This window comes from Brassica napus, chromosome C5 (genome assembly GCF_020379485.1).
Source record: "Brassica napus cultivar Da-Ae chromosome C5, Da-Ae, whole genome shotgun sequence".
NCBI classification, from domain to species: Eukaryota; Viridiplantae; Streptophyta; class Magnoliopsida; order Brassicales; family Brassicaceae; genus Brassica; species Brassica napus.
In genome coordinates, this window is record NC_063448.1 from 7,378,349 (window position 1) to 7,396,667 (window position 18,319).

The following is an 18,319-nucleotide window of genomic DNA, read 5'->3' on the forward strand; positions in this document are numbered from 1 at the left end:
ATTGTGTCGTCAATGGAAGTCTTCCGTTTCATTAGTTCGTGTACGAACTTGTATTCGGATACTCAAGACTCACTGGTATTACAAGATTTTACCTCCGGATTTATGACCTCTCTGCCTTTGTTGCAGTGTGTCTAACCCTTTTGGTTGCACTAGTTGTGATCATATCAATGGGTATCTCTAAGCTTGTCTACAAGGTAGACTGTCAAGAACTCACTAACCTTCTTTCAGAGAGTTGGTCATTCGATGTTCACCGGATCTTACTCGCTATTCGATCCCTTATCTTTTCCTTTGTTGCTTTATATGCTCATTTTTCTTGTTGTTGTGTTTATGCTATGGCAAACTCTTTGGCTTGTGATGCCTTCCTATGTTGTAACACTTCCTCTTCTAGTGGAGTTCTAAACGTTTAAGTTAATAAAGTAATGTTTGACCAAAAAAAAAAAGAGATGTTCAACTCTAATTAGTATGAAGCTTTTTCGGATGAAATCCAAAAGTAAATTCATGTGGGTCAGCTTATAAGATCCAAAGTGAACAATATCGTATTAATCGGATAATATAGAGTTGGACATGAGCTTTAACAATCCCAACGGTGCTAAAACATAATCATTGAGGATATATGCATGGTTGATGAAACGACGTAACGTCATTCAGCATTCATAATTTTGCACCTGCTTTTTCTCTAAATAGATTTACACTAGACACAATCTACACATCTACCCCACCAAGGTAATATAGAATACCAGATAAAACGAAATCCGATCGAAAACCGACAGAAATGTTTTAAAAGTAAAATATTACGACAAAATATTTAAAAACAATAAAATAAAAAATAAAAATGGATTAGAAAATCGGCCGTTTCTCTATAAAAACGATAAGCCACACAAGAGGCTAGAGACAACGCCTTTTGTCTCATCTACATCGTTTCTCACTCACCTATCATAACTTCATAACTCATATCCACTCTTTTTATTATAACACTCAAAACAGTTTTTGTAACTTCGATCTCCAAACCGGCAAAAACATTCGGGGGTTCTTCTTTCTTGTCCAGATTCATCTTCCGTTTTAGCCGTCCAGACAAAACCGTGATCATTCTTCTTTTATACAATCCAAAAGTTTAGGTTCAGATTCTTCAAGCCCTTTGTTTAAAAAAAAATGGTGTGCGTGGTTTCTCGTACTGGTCGTCAGTTCCAAAGGTACAACAAGGGACGCCGTCAAGTCGTAGGGTACGTAGACAGATCTGAAATCATATAAACTAACCAATCTAGGGTTTGACTTTCGTGTGATTTAAGTTTCTGATTTTTGAAGATTTGGTGAAACTGTAGGTGTATTCCGTATAGACTCAAGATTTCGACAGATGGCACGATCAGCGACGAATTTGAAGTTTTGGTTATCTCATCACAGAAGGGTCATGCTCTAATGTTCCCAAAGGTACTAACTGTTTTAACACCCAACAAGGAGTACAAAAAGAAAAAAGAAATAAACCCTAAGTTGTGGTTATTAGTTTTCAGGGTATTAACTATGTACTTTGAATTTATTTGAATAATGTCAGGGTGGTTGGGAGCTTGACGAATCTGTAGAAGAAGCTGCTTCAAGAGAGTCTTTGGAAGAAGCTGGAGTTATTGGAAACGTTGAGGTAATAAACTTGAAGCTGCTCGTTTTATATATACCGTTTTTGGTCTTATTTTACTTGGATGATCTTTTAAGTTCTTAAATATTAACTTTTGAGCAGAGACAACTTGGAAAATGGGATTTCTTGAGCAAAAGCAGAGGAACATTCTATGAAGGACTAATGTTCCCGATGCTTGTGAAAGAAGAGCTTGAGCTTTGGCCTGAACAACATCTTCGTCAAAGAATGTGGATGAAAGTAGATGAAGCAAGAGAAGCTTGTAGAGATTGGTGGATGAAGGAAGCTTTGGACGTTTTGATCCATAGGCTTTCTTCATCACCATCAATGAAGCCAATGGAAGAAGAAACGAAGATTCCATTGATCTCCACCTGCTGAAATGAAGACTAATCTCATGTGCACGTGATTATTATTATTAACATCTTATGCCAGAGCAACGAGATGATTGTAGAATTTTAGGTGTTTGACGCAAGACTACACCATGTGAACTCGAGCGACCGACAGATACGTGGCCACGTGGGGTTAGTTTGAACTTAACGTTTCGTGATTGTTTTAATATAATGCTTGTGCAACTGCTTAAGATGGGAGAAAGAAGATTAAAAGAAAGTAGAGGCCGCAAACAAAATTGTAAAGTTATATTTCCTCTCTTTGTATCTCTTCCCATCTTCGTATATGATCGGAGTCATTTTACAATGTAACTATGATCTAAATAAACTAATGAAAGATTATAATATGTAGAAGCTGAATTTTCACAAGAAATCTCTCTGGATTTTATAACGATGCAATTAATTTTATTTTTGGACCAAATATTTAGTTAGAAAATGAAAATAGTTTTGCAAAATTTAATACACTAAGCGCTATCTATGTAACTCGTAATCATATAGTTTTTTTTTTTAATATTGATTATGATCGTGAAGGTTTTTTGGGCAAAACCAACACATACCTAAGAAGTAATACACCTGTTCCACAAAAATAAATGTTTTGAGAATAAACCTCCAGATAGCTCCAGTTTTCCATATAAACCTCCAGATAGCTCCAGTTTATAGTAGTTGATGTACAAAAACGCCAATCAAATGTGTGTTTGATGCAAACTTCCCAAAGGAGAAACTAAGAAGATCACAGAGAATGAAGTTTTCAAGACTGATTCCAATATCCCAAGTATGCGTTAGGAAGAAACTAACAGACCTATCTATCAGACCTATCTATCCACATATATTCTTTTGTTTCCTATGTACACAAAACCTCAATTCTTTCAACACCCCAAGTATGCTTTAGGAAGACTCGACACCCGCAGCCTATACGGCATGTTCTTCCAGCGGTTGTTGACACAAGTGTTGTAGTTCCAAATACCACCACGAGGAACCTGAATCAAAGCAAACACAGAACATTAGAATCATAGAAAAAATTCTATTTATTGGATGGACAGAAAGAGTTTTACCAAGAACAGGACTGATGTTTTTTCATCCAACTTCCAGCTTGTTGCCACAAATGCCTCCTCCGTGAGTTTGTAGAAAGCCATGGATGGTGGGGTGGACCTGCTGGAGCAAATGCCAACGATCGCTTCCTTACCAAAGTGTTTGGACAGGAATCGAACATCAGCAGCTGTTGGTGGGGTGATCTCGCAGGATGCCTCAGTGCGCAGATACCCAATTAACGTAGTGCCTTGGAGATGCATGTCCTCTAGGGGAATGTCTGAAATGTGTAGCTCTCCTTGTCTGCTCCACTGCGGGGGTAACAGAATATGAGTCACCTTATGTTGCTCAGTTCCAACTAAAATCCCCACCACCATCGAAGACTTTGCATCTTCTGCAGATAGAAATCTTTGAAGCAAATCCCAGGGTATGAAAAATCCATGAAAATTATCTTCGGCCCCATATTGGAATTGAGAATACCAATCATCCTCTGTCTCATCCTGGACCAAACACAAGAGTGCATTAGCACAGTTAAGTCAAAGCAAAAAACAAAAGTACATTTCTTTTACCTTCGGAGGTAACGGTGTCACTTGTTGTGCTTGACAAAGTTCGAACTTTGATTTGTATGACTGATATCCAATCTTACTTCCACCTCTACCAAACATTTCAGCTGTTTAAATAACAAATCAAGTTAGAAAGTTTTCAAATGGAAAAAAACACACGAGAATAAACCGAACCGAACCTGTCAACGTTATATCTATGGTGTAACTCTGATCAGTAAGGGCCTCAAAACGAGCTCTGCCAGTTATGCTTTGACCAATGACGACGTCAATAGCGTGGGGGAAAACGCATCTAATACGGAAACAATCCGTTGTTGGTGCCCTGGGAGAAGTTTTTATCCATCTTTTGTCCACGCTGTAAGAAACAAAACAAAGTGTGGAGTAAAATTGTAAATAAAAAAGGTGTAAAAAATGTGAGAAGAATGATACCTCCCGTCCAAAAGAACTTCAAACCACAGAGCAAGGCCATGCACCATCGTGGAAGTTGAAGAAATGAATAATAATGGCATATCCATCACGTAAAAATCTCCCTCCTGGAGTAGTAAAATGAGATCAAAATCTTACAACCCTACCACGAAAAATAGAATTTTTTTTTTATTTCAAAGAGTGAGGAATACCTTCTTCTGAGTAAAATCAATAGTATGAATCATTGGATGAGCCACCAATAAGCTCTTGTCAAACCCATCCACCACAGGCTTATTTGCCATTTCAGTGAATAAGAACTCATCAGTGAAAGGAGCAATGTGAATCCTACAATGATAAAACTAAATGAGATTAAAGAGTAAAAAAAAAAAAACTCTCTCAAAAGTTGAATTTACCTTCCCGCAGAGGGAAACATTTTGCCTAACATTTTGCCATTAGGGGAGATGAAGCGATCCCTAGCAATCACATAAGATTTCAGCCCTCTCTCGTTGAAGCCTGGTTCAAAACACAAGATATGTCAGTCTAATGACCAATGGAACTTTCAATCAAGAAGCCCCACATAATGTTTATCTGACCAAGATCAGCTGACTTACCATGTGTGAAATGCATCCCCAATGGTTCAGAGATAAGAACATCCGGTTTCTCAGGTAAAGCAACATCCTCAACGTTGCCTTCGATGACCTACAGAACACAAGTTAAACCAACATCAGCAAAATGTATATAGCACATAAAAATAAACTTTTTGAACACTCACAGTGATCAGTTCAGAGAGAGTTGGATTTTCATCAATCAACTTAAGGGCATATTCAGAAGCTTCGACAAGATACACATGCTTTGCACCGGCCTGGGCAGCGCACAATGCTAGAACGCCACTTCCAGCCCCCACATGGAGAACAACACAACCAGAAAAATCTAGTTTATTCTCCATGACACTAGCGTAGTATGCACCAGCCCTCACATCTGTGTTTAAAATAGCGACGCCTAGGCGAGCTAAGGCGTGAGGCGAGGTCCAAAAGTGGGTTGTCGCCTTGAGGACTTGAAGCGAGGCTAATTCATGAAGGCGACGCTCCTTGGACGCCTCACGCCGCCTTGGACGCCTCACGCCTCCTCACGCCGCCTTGGACGCCTCACCGCTTTTTGGATATTAAGGTAAGATTCCTAATAAATTATATTTGCATGCTTAAAACAAGCAATTATGATTAAAATTAAATATTTAGTTGGCATTTTTATGTTTCCAAAACAAATTCACCTAAAATCTAATTTAATGACAACAATTTTGCATCATTATATCTCTACGCTTCTTCATCTTCTACTAACGCCTAAACTATAGAGATAAGAGAGTCTCTAAATCTTCTACTATGATGATTTGGACTAATTTAGTGATGACTTTGTTTTGAGTTTATTTCTGAGTTTGTTTATGGGTTTATTATGACTTTGTTTTGAAGCTCTGTTTGTTTTTGAGTTATGATGACGTTTTGAATTCAGATTTTTTTCTTTAAAACTTTTAAGTTTAGTTTTGTTTGCAGATTTTGTGGCTTAAAATCGATGTTTTAAGGCTAGTTTTATGAAGATTTGATTATTTTTAATTTTAATGGTTAAGGATAAACATGAATATATAACCTTGAATGGATAACTAATCTCACTTGTATTTATCAGGTGGCGCCTCAAGTCCTTAAAGCGAGCCTAGGCGATCGCTATAGCTAGAGGCGAGATTGACCATCTCCTCGCCTCAGAGCATGAGGCGCTATTTTAACCACAGCCTCACATTATCTTCAATCAGGTTTTGCTAATGGCCGATAGCAAAACCCATTGAAAGATAGCAAAATTAGTTCAAAACACAAGCAACGAGAAAGCAGATAAAGCAACGAGAATAGTTTCATTCCAGGAACAGAAAAGAAAACCTGAATATTGAACCGTAGCGCACCAATGCGGGAAGAGGAAGACGTGGATTCAGAACCTGTGAAAGAAGAGGGCTTTAGGGTTTAATCCTCTCTAGGCGTTAATCTGATGTGGTTTAATCAATAAAAGATTGGATCCATACCAACGCGCGACAAAGAAGACATGATTCAGAATCTCCGAAAGAAGACGCCTTTAGGGTTTTTGAGAGTTCCCAATTGCAGATGGATTAAATTAAACAGAAAGATCAAGATTAGGGAAGATAATCTGAATCTAAGTAAATACCTGAGATTAAGCGAGAAACTGAAAGAATTTGAGAACTGGTTGACTCGAATGGAGTAGCCACCAACGCGAGAAGAGAAGCGGAAGACGATGCAGCGATTTGAGAATCTGCGCAAGAAGACGCCTTTAGGGTTTCTTTTTCTGCGATTTGAGAATTTGTGGAAGAAGATAATGCGTCAATCAATTCAAAAGATCATATTTATAACCCGGATAACCCATGTTGTCAATAGGGTGACCCGACAATTTTAGGGTTTGGATACTCTAATTCTAATTTTGTTATTTAATTAAATCAATTTTGATTTTGACAATAATTATTAATAGCTAAAACTAGGGATAACTGAACCAAAAGAATCCTTTGCCCAATCGGTGAGGCGCCTGTCTACGAAACTAGAGATCGTGGGTTCGATTACCGGTGGACTCGCTTTCTTTTAATGTTTTTGAGCTCATCATTTTTGTCCATTGCCATGAGAGTCGATCAAACACATTCACTAAATGAATGATCTTGGAGGAGAATAAGATCCATCGTTTTTTCTCCATGCATAGACCTTTACCCGAATGAAAACTCAGTAATGTCTTGACAGGATCAAAACAAAATGGTTTCTCTTCTTCTGTCTGAGTTTTTCACATACCAAAATGAAGACGAAAAATAGGCAGAGATTCAAAAGTAAACCTAGTTTCCTCATCCCTCTTTTTTGAGATCTAACATAATTTATCACAATTCACAGGTCCCATTGCGCTACCTCGCAGTGCCTTGTAAGACCACGAGACTCCACTTGAGCTCCTTTTCTTGTTCCACCCATTGTTGGCTTGAGCCAGTTGTGCCTTTTTGGCACTTAAAGCGTCACTTTAGTTCTTCCCAAGGGCCCCCTTTTCCATTTTCTGCAAATTTACATAGGTTGGTCCAATGAAGTAAACTTGGTTTTGATGTCACTAAAATATGGCAATCAGGTTGCTGGAAAGGTACCTTTTACAGGGGTTTGCAAACCGTTGTTTGTGCTCAGCTTTGGATTTGTAGCTGTTTGGTCAGAGGCTTGGAGGGTGCTGACTTGGCTACTTCTGTGGTATCTGAGCTGCTCCTGTTGATGCAGCGGACATCAAGCAGAGATTCAATCTGCAGAAGCAAAGTCTTTCTTCTATCAGAATTGTGATGCCTAGCAAGCAAACACCTACAAGTGAAAGAACTGTGTTCTTGTCTGTTTAGATCACGATGTCACAGAGTAAACCCATGACGCATACCTCCAAGGATCCATCTGATAAGAACTTGCAGCTTTATTGCACAACCAAAGAGAAGAACACAGAGCACAAGCAAGCTCACCAAACTCTTGCTCTCAACAACCTGAGAACAAGCGCAATCCTGATTTTGGCCTGGCCTCACTTCCACAGGAACCACTTCATCCCCAACGCCATCACCACTTTCATCTGGCTGTTGAGTTTCCAGAGCTTCAGAGCGATTTTCCTTGGTTACTCGGTGGTTTGTAGTGAAAGCTGGTTTTTGGCTGGGTGCTACAACCACCTGCTTCTGTTGAATCTGCAACTCGTGAAACAACAGCAAGAGAGACGATATCAGTGTTGCTAAATCGTGTGACAAATACATGTGTCTAATTCTGAACAAGTATCTGAAGACGAACCTCTTCCTTCTCTTGTTTTGTCTTCTCTCTCAACCATTGCCGTTTAGCCTTTTTAAGCCGAGCGCTTCTGCTAGGTGTCTTAAATAAATACAAGGAAGAGTTAGCTTCACATTCCTTGTTGCAAACAAGGATCGCATTGTTCAGACAATAAACAAACACACGACAAGCCCATCTAGTTCTTTGAGACATTGAAATAAAGTCGAACCTTTTTAGTTTCACCAGACATGTTGCACTGTTCGTTAGGCTCTTCGCTTTCTGCTTGTTGCGAGGACCTGCAACAAGAAAGTCAGGCAATGAAGAAACAACTAGTGAAAGATAATTCAAGAGGTGCTAGAGAGTTTTGACACACAAAAAAAAAAACATACTTCTTTGACTTGGTCTTAGGCTTGGCGTTAACAACATTCTGTTCATCATTTTCAGTTCTCTGAGCATCCGACTTTTTCCTCTTCTTAACAGCATTGCCTTTGCTTACAACAGCTTCGTTTTCTCTTTCCACGGGACTTTCTTCAGTAGCAGCTAACTTACACTTCTTCCTCCTTCAAAATCATCAAACGTGAATAACAACTAATACACATATAAGTGAATAAGAGTCGTTCTAGTAGAGATCCTACTTGGATCTTATGCTTTTGGTCGTCCACTTTATCTTCAAGCGACTCACTTTCATATCCTCCAGTTTTCTTCTGGAACTCCTCATTAGCAAGAAGCATTACACACAAACATTCTCCTCACTGTCTTCCTCCACAAGCTCTAACAAAGGGGTTCCTTCTTTCTCTTAACACTAAGAAACAAAAAACGAAAACTTCAACAAATAATACTTAACAAAGCCGGAAGGAAACTGCTGGTGAAAGCTTCGGCGAAACTAACCACACAATGTCTTTATCCTTCAATACACGGCTCGACTCAAACGGCGGCAAAACGAAACCGTCCATCTGAAATCATAAGATAAAAAATTTCCATAAGAAAGACCCTAAACAGTGCATGTATGTTAGGGAAAAGAAGAAGTAGGCGTACAGATAGAGAGATGCCATGAGGACAAGCTTCGAAGAGGCATAGGAGATGATCAGAAAACTCCGAAACAGTTGGGTGACGTTTAGGATCCAGAACAACCCAGCTCCGCTTTAGACCTTGCTTCTTCCGACACTTACTCGGAACCCGTTGATCCTCAAACAACAAACGAACCCCCTCACCTTCTCCGGCTGACTGGCTCCATAGTCGCTAAAGCCAAACCTAACACTCTAGCTAGCTGAGAGGGTTTAATTAAGATTAATAGGGCACTTAATTAAAGCCCAGTTTTTTTTTTTTTTTTTTTTTTTTTTCTGTAACACAAAGAAAGCCTCGGGGTAAATGTTGGAGCCTTCGTTCTTCACTTGAGCTCAGCCGTTGTCCTCGATCTGATGTTGCCGCGATGAAACAAACAAGTGCAACCGGATTATGATCATATGCGTCGCCGAGCTCTTATATGCATCAGACGCTGGGCGCAGTACGCCTCGCATGCCGCTCGTGTATCGTTCACCTCGTGAAATCAGGCATGATCGACAACGCGGTTTAGGTGTTCGACGAAATGCGTCAGTCAAGCTACCGCGTTTTCTCCTGCTATTACAACCGTTTCATCGGGGTTTTGGTCAAAGATTCGAGATTTGATATTTATTGGATCTGTTGTGTCGAGAGAGAAAGGTTGGTTTCGCTGTTCAGACGTTCTTTTGTATGGTTTGGAACCAGATGTTGTATCTTATTCTATACTTATTAATGGTTTATTTAGGTAAGGTCACTGATGCAGTTGAGATTTAGAATGAGAGGGATTCAACCGGATACTAGAGCATGTGCAGCACTTGTTGTTGGGTTATCAAGGCTTTTCTTAGGGAAGCCAACTCTAGTGTTGCGAAGAAGCTCCTCGATCAGATGACGGAGTTAGGTCTGTCACCAGATCGCATATTTTACACGACGATTCTGGAGCATTTTTGTAAATTCGGAAATCTCGACAAGGCTTATGGTGTTTTCAACGACATGATTGAGCACGGAATCACACCCGATGTGATTTCTTTTAACGCCCTGATAAGTGGCCTCTGCAGGTATTGTAGAGTGACTGAAGCAATGAAGTTGTTCGAGGACATGCAGAGTAAAGAGTGTTGGCCTGATGAATTAACTTTCGAGTTCATTATTGGAGGACTCATACGGGAGAATAAATTATCCGCAGCCTACAAGATTTGGGATCAGATGATGGATAAAGGATTCACCCTTGATAGAGATGTGTCTGATACACTTATAAAGGCTAGCTGTTCTGTGAGTGCTGATGCTTAGGCGTAATAAGGGTATAAACCTTTAAAATTGTCAAACTTGCCTTCTCCTGTGCAAAAATGCCGTCGTGGTCAAAAGTATGGCGGCATGGAGATGCTGATATGATGATACAGAGCCATTTAAGCCTCTATTGATACCTGCTGCTGCTTGGAGAAAAACAAAAGACTTATCAGGTTTGAGCTTATTTCATTTCCTTTTCTACACAAGTAAATCCTTGGATGATTTTGCATAGTCCGACTAAATATTTACTTTTTGTTTCAGCTGACTTGAGTTGACATTAATACTCCTGAAGGGTCATCATTTATAGTCAGTGTTCAATGTCTCTTTCTGTTTTCTATCTATAGAAGCTATCATATCAATTGCAGCACTAGCAACTCCTTGGAAAAACCAATTTCAGTGTATTTTTATGTTAACCTGGAAATATTTCCTTCATATTTATATAGCTCTCATTGTTGAGTTGGTCAACTAATAAGATTATGGTGGAATTTTATTGAACTTGGTTTCGATTCATATTCTTAACCATCTTAGTCTTACCTTTCTTATTTACTGGTAGTCTTTTTTGTGTTTCTAAAATTCCTTAGCAATCTATCTTCAGGTCGATGAGTCTACCTCCAGTGATGAGAGTCCAGGGCTAGACCTGCCTGATGGCCTGTTGCATTTTAGAAATAATCTTCTTGAGCTCTTGGTAGATATTTGTCAGCTACTTCATCCTACAACATTTGTGAGTAAGGTGCCTCACTTCACAATTCAAAATCATTAGTTGATTCAGTATTTGCCACGCGACTAGTTTGCATTATTAATCAGGCAGGATTTACACCAAATTTATTTATTTTTTAAAAATGTGAGGTTGAAAGCAGCGTTACGTACTTCTTCCGTTTCTGATCAGTTCTTATGGGTTCTATTAGTGAACCATGCCCTGTATAACGTTTAGTCACTTAGATTATTACTTTACTCTGGTGTCTTGGATTACTTTAGTTATATGGTTGCTTGATAAGTAGTTTTTATCCTTTCATGTTTTGTGACAAAGTATTCAGTTATTTTTGTTATGTTATTTTAACTTTTTCTTGCCAATATACCTATAGTTGTTTTTTGGTGGCCTGCCTTCTTCAAATATTTCGATGTCCTTGAGGGAGATTGAGGCGAAGTTGTTTGCTCTTAATGCGGTTAGCACACATCACCTTTCTTCTTCCAATCAAGCTGCTTCGTTTTATTTTCTTGTTTAAAAACACCCCCAAGAGGTGTGGGATCACGTTGTCTGGGTTCTTTACTATTTTTTTTTTGTCTCTATTACTTATCCATCCATCGCCACTTTCTGTTTAGAGAGCGGGGATGATATCTTGTTTTTCCTTGTCTTTACTAAGGATTCTACGGTGTCAGGTTTCTGAAATTATCTTGCAAGAGGGAGAGGCTTTTGATTTTTCATTGATCATGCAATTGGTTTCTGCATTCTCTGACAGGCCATCCAGTGAGCTCAAGGGGTTTATGTGTTGTATGTCAGTTCATACGCTTGCTTTGTCTTCTGGCTTACCTACATTTTTCTTGTACTATTGATGCAATCAACATTTAACTATAATCAACTTTTAGGTATATAGATCGCTGGCAGATGTTATTGGCTCCTTTTCAAGATGGATCTCTGTTTTTCCAAGTAATGGTAGACCCTTGCTGTAAGTCTACTTTCTTCAGAAACCATTCATCTGAATACAGTTACAATTCCAGTTTTTATATTCATTTCCATTCTGGTGTTTCAAAAAAAAAAAAAAAAAAATTCATTTCCATTCTGATTTGTATTTTTCCGGTCTCCTTTAAAGAGATGTGTATGATCATATCTCATAACATCAATTGGTCTAAATGGTGCATGGTTTTTGTGCTTTCAGATTATTTCTTGCAGGAGGGATTTCTGAACCCATTTGTTCACATGCTTGTGCCTCTGCTCTTCGTAAAATTTGTGAAGATGCTCCAGCTGTAGTACATGAAACATGTAATTTAGACATCTTGATGCGGATAGGAGAGGTTTCAGCTTCAGGCACCCCTTTCGATAACTGTTAAGACAGGCTTCAAGTTACACTGACGTATATATATATATATATATATATCCTGAATCATTATACTTTTACTTTCCTTAGTGTTTGGATCAGTGGAATTTGGCTTTGGAAGATGAAGCAAAGTCATTAGCGCTATCACTGTGATTCTCGGCTCTGTTGCTAACAAAGAGCTGCAAAATAAATTATTAACTCAATTGCTTTCGTCCAGTTATGGAGTTCTCTCAAAACTTGTAAGTGTCTATATTGTTCCGTTAGAAAGAGTTCTTGATCATTCCTTTTGCTGCACAAGTAACTGTTTGTTCATTTTCTGCATTTGATAGAAAAGAATCAGTTAAGGGTCCACATATGATGCACCTCTAAGATAAGATTTGGACTAATACCTCTTATGGTTATAGGTAGATGATGACGTGGAGTATTCAAGTAAACAGAGTCCAGCCGCTTACACACGAATGTTGAGCTCTGTTACAAGAGGTCTTTACAGGTCTGCTTCTGTGACTGCTGTATTTACTATCTTGCTTAAATATTTGTAATCAAGGACCAGCTTGGGACCTTCAATTCATGTATGGAAACATGCTTTAAATTCGTTCTGTTAACCTGCATTAATTAGTTTTGATAACTGCAAACCATAATCATTGAAAGCTTTCTTGTTTGGGTTACTAATCTTGATGGGAATATACGAGTGATGAGTTTTTTTCTTCACTTGTTCGATGATTTAGGATTGGAACTGTATTCAGCCACCTTGCCACGTCTCTATCATCTGTCCCTGTGGCGGATGGTCCAATCCTTTCTTTGTTGACTGCGTTCTGGCCCATTTTGGAGAAGTTATTCAGGTCTGAACACATGGAGAGTGGAAGTTTAGCTGCTGCTGCATGCCGTGCTCTTTCAGTGGCAGTTCAGTCGTCAGGTTTCAGACTCTCTTATCTCGTTATTCTACTACGCGACATTTATCCTCTTATGCCTTAAGATCATGTAACACTTGTCTATTCCAAAGAATCCTGTACACTAGAGAGTAACCAATTATATATGTTTCCTACTGTAAGAGTATATGTTTCCTACTGTAAGAGTCTGAGTATGCCAATGATTTAGGATTATTATGGATACTAGTTATTATTATATATGCATTATTTACAGGTGAGCACTTTATGCTGTTATTACCCAGTGCACTTTAGGAGGGGGACATATGCAAGGGAAACACGGTCGAGCACTGAAAAGATTGGTGAGAGATTTTTCGGATTCTCGCCGAAACGATCCAAAGCTAAACATCATATAAAATTATATACGGTGTTGCCTTAATGACGAGGGCAATGCATCTTCTTCTTTTTCTATGGATACTCTGTTTCTGATGTACAGTAGGAGAATAATACTACATTTGAGATTGAATCTTGATGAGAAGAACAATATGCATCCATTGTTAACATATAATATATCTATTTCAAAACTACTTGTTAGAGGCAAAGACAATATTTATTAGATTAAAATATCATCATTATAAAGGGAGATTGACAAAGAAAGTTGGATTATATAGTTTTCAGACATCAACGGAGATAGAGTACAAGACCTTAGAGCGATCCAAGATAGGATCAAGATTGAGGATAGCATTGGAACACTCAAGCAGGCCAAACGTAAAGCCCCATTTGTAGCACCTTTTAAACGAAAACTCAGCACACCAAATGCGCACGCTCTTTTCAGGTAGGAGCTCTTTCCAGAAGACAACAACATTGTGGCCAGAGCTGGCGAGTTTGGCCCCGGGAAGTATATCTTCAAGGCATTTGGTGAAATTGCGCGTGGTCTTCTCCCACACTCTAGCCATCTTCCCACCAAAGTGAACCACTCTCGATCTAATGAGCTTGTTCTGCAGCTCTTTCATTGGGTAACTTGACAACTCAGTCCAATTCATCCCCACTCCAGCACACCGATCCAACTCATGTGGCTCACACCAATGAATACACCCGTCGTTACCAACACTGTATAACACGTTATCAACCACACACCAATCCCTTCTATTCAGAGAATGTGATTCTAGCCTGGCCGGACTCCCTCTCCCCCATTTACACTGGCTTAGGGAGTAGAAGAAGGTTCTATTCCAGAAATCAATCACGTATATCTTGTCCTCTATCACCACACTCCCATGGATCAAACTCATCCTAGGGCGTGTATCCGGATCCTCCTCGTCCGGCATTGGCTCTGAAACTGTGAGGGCAGCCCAAGTTTGGGTCTTTGGGTCGAACACTTCCCCCCAGTCAGCGGATCTCCTGTCTTTGCAGCCTCCCAACACGTATATCTTCCCGTTCACCACTTGAGCCGTGGCGGATGCTCGGGCCACTCTCATGGGAGTCACTTGGTGCCAAGTGTGATACCGGCAATCCAAGAGTAAGACACCCGACGTGCGCTCGCCGTTAACCAATCCACCGAAAACATAGATGCTCCCGTCCAACGACACCACGGCGGATCCTTCCCGAGGCTGAGACCGGAAAAAAGGGATGGGTTGAGCCCGCTTCACGGTCTTCCCGGTGGCAGGGTCTAGCGTTGGGTGGAGGACGAACCAGCGTGGGATTAAGTGCGGAGGCAGGCCTAAGCACACGTACACGCACTTCTCCGCGTGACCCATCAGCGATCTCGTCTTGTAAAACTCCGGCGAAACCACCAGCGAACGAAATCTCTTGGAGACGACAGATAACGCCGCCTGGTCCAATCTGGAAACGCGAGCCAAGCAACTTATAGCCACCGCATCTGGCAACGAATCAAACGACGACGACGGAGACGTCTCCTTCTTCCTCCTTTTGGCGGCGGCGGCGGCGTAATTGTACATCTCAAAGGACTTTAGATCTGAGATTGATTCACAATTGGAAGAGTCAACAACCCCTTTGATTAATTAATTTACTGAGGAGGAAGAAAACAATCAGATCGATCTTATTTATATAGAGGGTACCCCTTTTTTTTTTTTTTTTTTTTTTTGTTCGTAGGTTGAAAAGGAAACACGCGATTCCTTATTACAGTAACTTTATGTTTTCCCTTGTTACAGTAAGACTTTTTATGTTTTTCCTTATTACAGTAAGACTTTGACTTTGTGTTTTGTTCCTCGCTATTTGGGCCGCAATTAGGTTATTAGGCCTATTGAGTTCAGATAAAGCCCATTTACTTCTTCCCCCGTGGTTTGCAAGTTATTGGCTGTTAGGATAGAATTTCCGGAAACCCCAAGGCAACGTTATCTTCTGGTTTACTGGAAAATTTCCATTTTTACTTCAGTAGAAACCTATCTGTTCGGTTTCATAGCGTGTCCTTTCCGAACTTCATGATGTGTTATAAATTTTACTTTGTTGTGTGGTCAGCTAGCTTTTGATTACCCTCTCCATCTTCGACCTTGAAAGTTAAATTTCGGTTATGATGATCCGTCTTTGCTCCTTCCAAGATTCATGATCAGCGTTAAAGATACCATCATCCTCGAAAAGTTCGTTGAATCTCTCGTTGGAAAAGACCTCCAATAAGTCTGAATGAGATTCTACATATAATGCACTCACACACATACACCAACAAAGGTTCTGGCCAAATTTCCACAGAAGCACAATGAGGGAATGGTGAAGATCTTTCAATATAATATTTAATTTTTTTTTTTTAAAAGAAACAAATAAACGAACGAAAACATAAGATGATTATGAATAACGAAAACACAGTGTTGCGCTGTTGCTGCTTCTTGAAAATGTCAGTGATCTTAGTCCCAATATTTCTTCTCTCTTGCTTCCAATAACCTCCTAAGTACCGATAATCCCCTTCATCTTTTCCAAACCATCTCGGTTTCCATCCTTTCTCCTGCAGCCTCCTTGCCTACACCACACACAGACAAATCAAAATACACTCTTCAACTGTTCAACGTATATCACCTACCAATTTTATAATAGTGAAATTTGTACCTGTCTCTAAAACTGCAAGCCTCAGTTTTGCTGCGTGGTATTCACCGTTTTCTAGGTGTCTTTGGTCAGGTCTCAATCTTGAATCTGTTGACGGCAATTTGTCCATCATCCCAAGAGTTATCTCATTAAGAGAGATTGCAAAGGGGGAGAGATTGTATCTTGTTTTAGTAGGAGATTGTCTATTTCCCAAAGTAACACAGCTGCTGTCATTAGATCGTATCCCTTTGGTTTTGTTGTCGGATCACCCAACACGTAGTACATTGCTTCATCCCATTTGCCTATCAAGATAGCTACTTTCTCCCCAGTTCTATTGTCTTGCACAAACACATGAACCTGAAATATGATTTACAAAAACCAATGATGACTTTTTTGTTCGTTCTCTCTGTAATTCTTCATGGTATAAGCTTCAAAGTCTAAGATACAATGAAGTTATAGGCTGGTGGTTCTTACGAGAATGCAGATAATCATATAAATATTTATCAGAAATAAAATTCAAAAAATCATTTTACTACCTGACGAGGGTTCCTATCTTTGACTGACTGCTCCTTGAACTTCAGCCTGCAAGAATAGTTGCCACCACCTTTGATGCGCATAGTTCCATAATGATCGCAGTAAAGTTTCCCGAGGGTGATGTTGTATATGGAAGTGGTAACCTTGCTCCATTCATATGTCTCACCATCATCAAATTTCAGAGTCAAGACACCCACTGGGTCAAGCTGGATGGACCGTCCTCAAAATTTTCCTTTGATATTTGAGTTTCCCCAGAATTATGGACCGTCCCTCACAGTGGCAAGCAACTATCATTGGATGACGACCGACTCATCTAAACAACAGCATAATAATTATGTTGGCAGAAAGGTCAGGGGTTGCTATCACATATATGCCCAATAAATTTAGAATGTAAAAGAGGAGAGAGATGTGTTGTTGGTTGACTTGCCTTCTCAGAGAAGAAACGAAGTCCTTTATCAGGCTAATCAGCTTCATAATATGTCTGATACGTGATGAGTATCAAATGTGTAAGATCTGAACGAATAAGACAAACGTTGTATTGATAGGGAAAAGTACTACAAGATACGTGTTTTCTCTCTCTCTTGTTACTACCCAAATCATACATAATCCTTCTACCTCGTTATTCCCCTAATACTTATAGCCAAGAGAGGACATATACGTCACACACGACAAGCCATGTGCTACCGTTACTCACACGTGTGAGTGATCTTCCTCCTCTCCAAGTCTTTATTCTTCACTTGCTTTCTTCTAGATAGATACTCCTAGCTTAACCAACTCCCATCGTACCAAACCAACCTCCCGGTCTTACTTCTTGGATCTTCTCCTCTGGTATTGATAAATGATTGGTGGGTGAGTACTAGCGTATGTATCAATACCTCTTCCATCGAAATCAACCTTGTCCTCAAGGTTGAAGTCAGGAAACTGCCCTTGAATCACCTTGCGCCATTCCCACGAACTGTCAAAATTTGGCAACCCTTTCCACTTAATTAAAACCTCTTGTTGTCCAGACACCGGGTGAATACGAGAGTTCATTACTGCCTCAGGTTCAGCTACTAATACTCTCTCTTTCGTTAACTGCAGTGGTATAGTAACTGAATCCAGTGCCTCTCCTTCAACTTTCTTCAACTGCGATACATGAAACATAGGATGGATCTTAGCCTCTGCAGGAAGATTGAGTCTGTAAGCAACATTGCCTACTCTCGCTGCTACTTCAAAAGGTCAATAAAAACGAGCTGACAGCTTCTCGTTAGCTCTTCGTGCTAACGTCTGTTGCCTGTAGGGTCTGATCTTGAGAAACACCTTGTCACCCACTGCATACTCAACATCCCGGCGATGCCCATCAGCCCTTGATTTCATTACTTGTTGTGCCTTATGCAAGTGTTCCTTGATCAACTCTATCATCGCATCTCTTTCTTTCATTTTCCCTTCTAGCTTTGCATTGGAGGTCGATCCATTCTCATACTTTATTAAGGTTGGAGGCTCTCTGCCATACAAAGCTTGGAATGGTGTCATCTTGATGGTCGAGTGATGAGAGGTGTTGTAACTCAGTTCTGCCCACGATAAATACCCTGCCCACGCCCTTGGTTTATCACTGGAGAAACACCTTAGATACGTCTCTAATCCCCGATTGGTTACCTCTGTTTGCCCATCAGACTGAGGATGGTAAGCAGTACTGAAACACAGTTGCGTTCCTGCCAGTTTGAACAACTCTCTCCAGAATTGACTCGTAAAAACCTTGTCTC

General features: G+C 39.9%; 4 protein-coding genes, 2 long non-coding RNA genes and 1 pseudogene across 18 annotated transcripts; 2 read left to right on the top strand and 5 right to left on the bottom strand.

The window, feature by feature from the left end:
* Positions 1-860: 860 nt before the first annotated feature.
* On the top strand, positions 861-2,380 carry LOC106400670 (nudix hydrolase 18, mitochondrial). The gene is made up of 4 exons (XM_013841038.3): positions 861-1,220; positions 1,320-1,425; positions 1,547-1,630; positions 1,727-2,380. Exons 1-4 carry the CDS (start codon positions 1,150-1,152, stop codon positions 1,997-1,999), a joined length of 534 nt encoding a protein of 177 aa, XP_013696492.1. The 5' UTR covers positions 861-1,149; the 3' UTR covers positions 2,000-2,380.
* A 218-nt stretch (positions 2,381-2,598) lies between these two features.
* LOC106400667 (probable histone-arginine methyltransferase 1.3) lies at positions 2,599-6,387 on the bottom strand. 2 transcript variants are annotated; one of them, XM_048758097.1, is made up of 13 exons: positions 6,198-6,387; positions 6,058-6,105; positions 5,918-5,973; positions 5,784-5,802; positions 4,771-4,976; positions 4,610-4,697; positions 4,412-4,511; positions 4,211-4,343; positions 4,023-4,126; positions 3,776-3,948; positions 3,603-3,703; positions 3,060-3,533; positions 2,599-2,984 (listed from the first exon to the last, which is right to left on the bottom strand). In XM_048758097.1, exons 2-13 carry the CDS (start codon positions 6,077-6,079, stop codon positions 2,874-2,876), a joined length of 1,587 nt encoding a protein of 528 aa, XP_048614054.1. In that variant the 5' UTR covers positions 6,080-6,105; positions 6,198-6,387; the 3' UTR covers positions 2,599-2,873. The 2 variants fall into 2 exon arrangements, with proteins under 2 accessions (XP_048614054.1, XP_048614053.1); XM_048758096.1 differs by having other exon boundaries at positions 4,771-4,969; positions 5,777-5,802.
* Positions 6,388-6,768: 381 nt separating this feature from the next.
* Positions 6,769-9,042, bottom strand: LOC106398446 (annotated as a pseudogene).
* A 79-nt stretch (positions 9,043-9,121) lies between these two features.
* LOC106400671 lies at positions 9,122-13,600 on the top strand. 12 transcript variants are annotated; one of them, XR_001280347.3, is made up of 10 exons: positions 9,587-10,290; positions 10,379-10,423; positions 10,713-10,847; positions 11,200-11,280; positions 11,495-11,781; positions 11,992-12,158; positions 12,241-12,389; positions 12,555-12,640; positions 12,876-13,063; positions 13,319-13,600. It is a non-coding gene; the product is annotated as an uncharacterized LOC106400671 (long non-coding RNA). The 12 variants fall into 12 exon arrangements; XR_002658689.2 differs by having other exon boundaries at positions 11,495-11,610; positions 11,702-11,781; positions 11,992-12,389; XR_002658693.2 differs by having other exon boundaries at positions 11,495-11,610; positions 11,710-11,781; positions 11,992-12,389.
* On the bottom strand, positions 12,273-12,767 carry LOC125587491. Its single transcript, XR_007323776.1, has 2 exons — positions 12,540-12,767; positions 12,273-12,466 (listed from the first exon to the last, which is right to left on the bottom strand). It is a non-coding gene; the product is annotated as an uncharacterized LOC125587491 (long non-coding RNA).
* Positions 13,601-13,604: 4 nt separating the features above from the next.
* Positions 13,605-15,058, bottom strand: LOC125587490 (putative F-box/kelch-repeat protein At3g24610). Its single transcript, XM_048758098.1, has one exon. The coding sequence runs from the start codon at positions 14,966-14,968 to the stop codon at positions 13,688-13,690; it is 1,281 nt and encodes a 426-aa protein (XP_048614055.1). The 5' UTR covers positions 14,969-15,058; the 3' UTR covers positions 13,605-13,687.
* Positions 15,059-15,928: 870 nt separating this feature from the next.
* On the bottom strand, positions 15,929-16,660 carry LOC106400673 (oxysterol-binding protein-related protein 1D-like). The gene is made up of 4 exons (XM_048757159.1): positions 16,580-16,660; positions 16,327-16,400; positions 16,068-16,246; positions 15,929-15,981 (listed from the first exon to the last, which is right to left on the bottom strand). Exons 1-4 carry the CDS (start codon positions 16,658-16,660, stop codon positions 15,929-15,931), a joined length of 387 nt encoding a protein of 128 aa, XP_048613116.1.
* Positions 16,661-18,319: the final 1,659 nt, after the last annotated feature.

Excerpts from the sequence above, each read along its gene's own strand:
- LOC125587490 (XM_048758098.1), bottom strand. The coding sequence starts at position 14,968 with ATGTACAATTACGCCGCCGCCGCCGCCAAAAGGAGGAAGAAGGAGACG.
- LOC106400673 (XM_048757159.1), bottom strand. The coding sequence starts at position 16,660 with ATGCGCATCAAAGGTGGTGGCAACTATTCTTGCAGGCTGAAGTTCAAG. Across the intron at positions 16,247-16,326 it reads GGCAAATGGGATGAAGCAAT|ACAATCTCCTACTAAAACAA; the intron begins GTACTACGTGTT and ends TTTGGGAAATAG. Across the intron at positions 15,982-16,067 it reads GCTTGCAGTTTTAGAGACAG|GCAAGGAGGCTGCAGGAGAA; the intron begins GTACAAATTTCA and ends TGTGTGGTGTAG.
- LOC106400670 (XM_013841038.3), top strand. The coding sequence starts at position 1,150 with ATGGTGTGCGTGGTTTCTCGTACTGGTCGTCAGTTCCAAAGGTACAAC. Across the intron at positions 1,426-1,546 it reads ATGCTCTAATGTTCCCAAAG|GGTGGTTGGGAGCTTGACGA; the intron begins GTACTAACTGTT and ends GAATAATGTCAG. Across the intron at positions 1,631-1,726 it reads GAGTTATTGGAAACGTTGAG|AGACAACTTGGAAAATGGGA; the intron begins GTAATAAACTTG and ends ACTTTTGAGCAG.
- LOC106400667 (XM_048758097.1), bottom strand. The coding sequence starts at position 6,079 with ATGTCTTCTTTGTCGCGCGTTG. Across the intron at positions 4,344-4,411 it reads ATGTTTCCCTCTGCGGGAAG|GATTCACATTGCTCCTTTCA; the intron begins GTAAATTCAACT and ends TTATCATTGTAG. Across the intron at positions 3,534-3,602 it reads TGACACCGTTACCTCCGAAG|GATGAGACAGAGGATGATTG; the intron begins GTAAAAGAAATG and ends TGTTTGGTCCAG.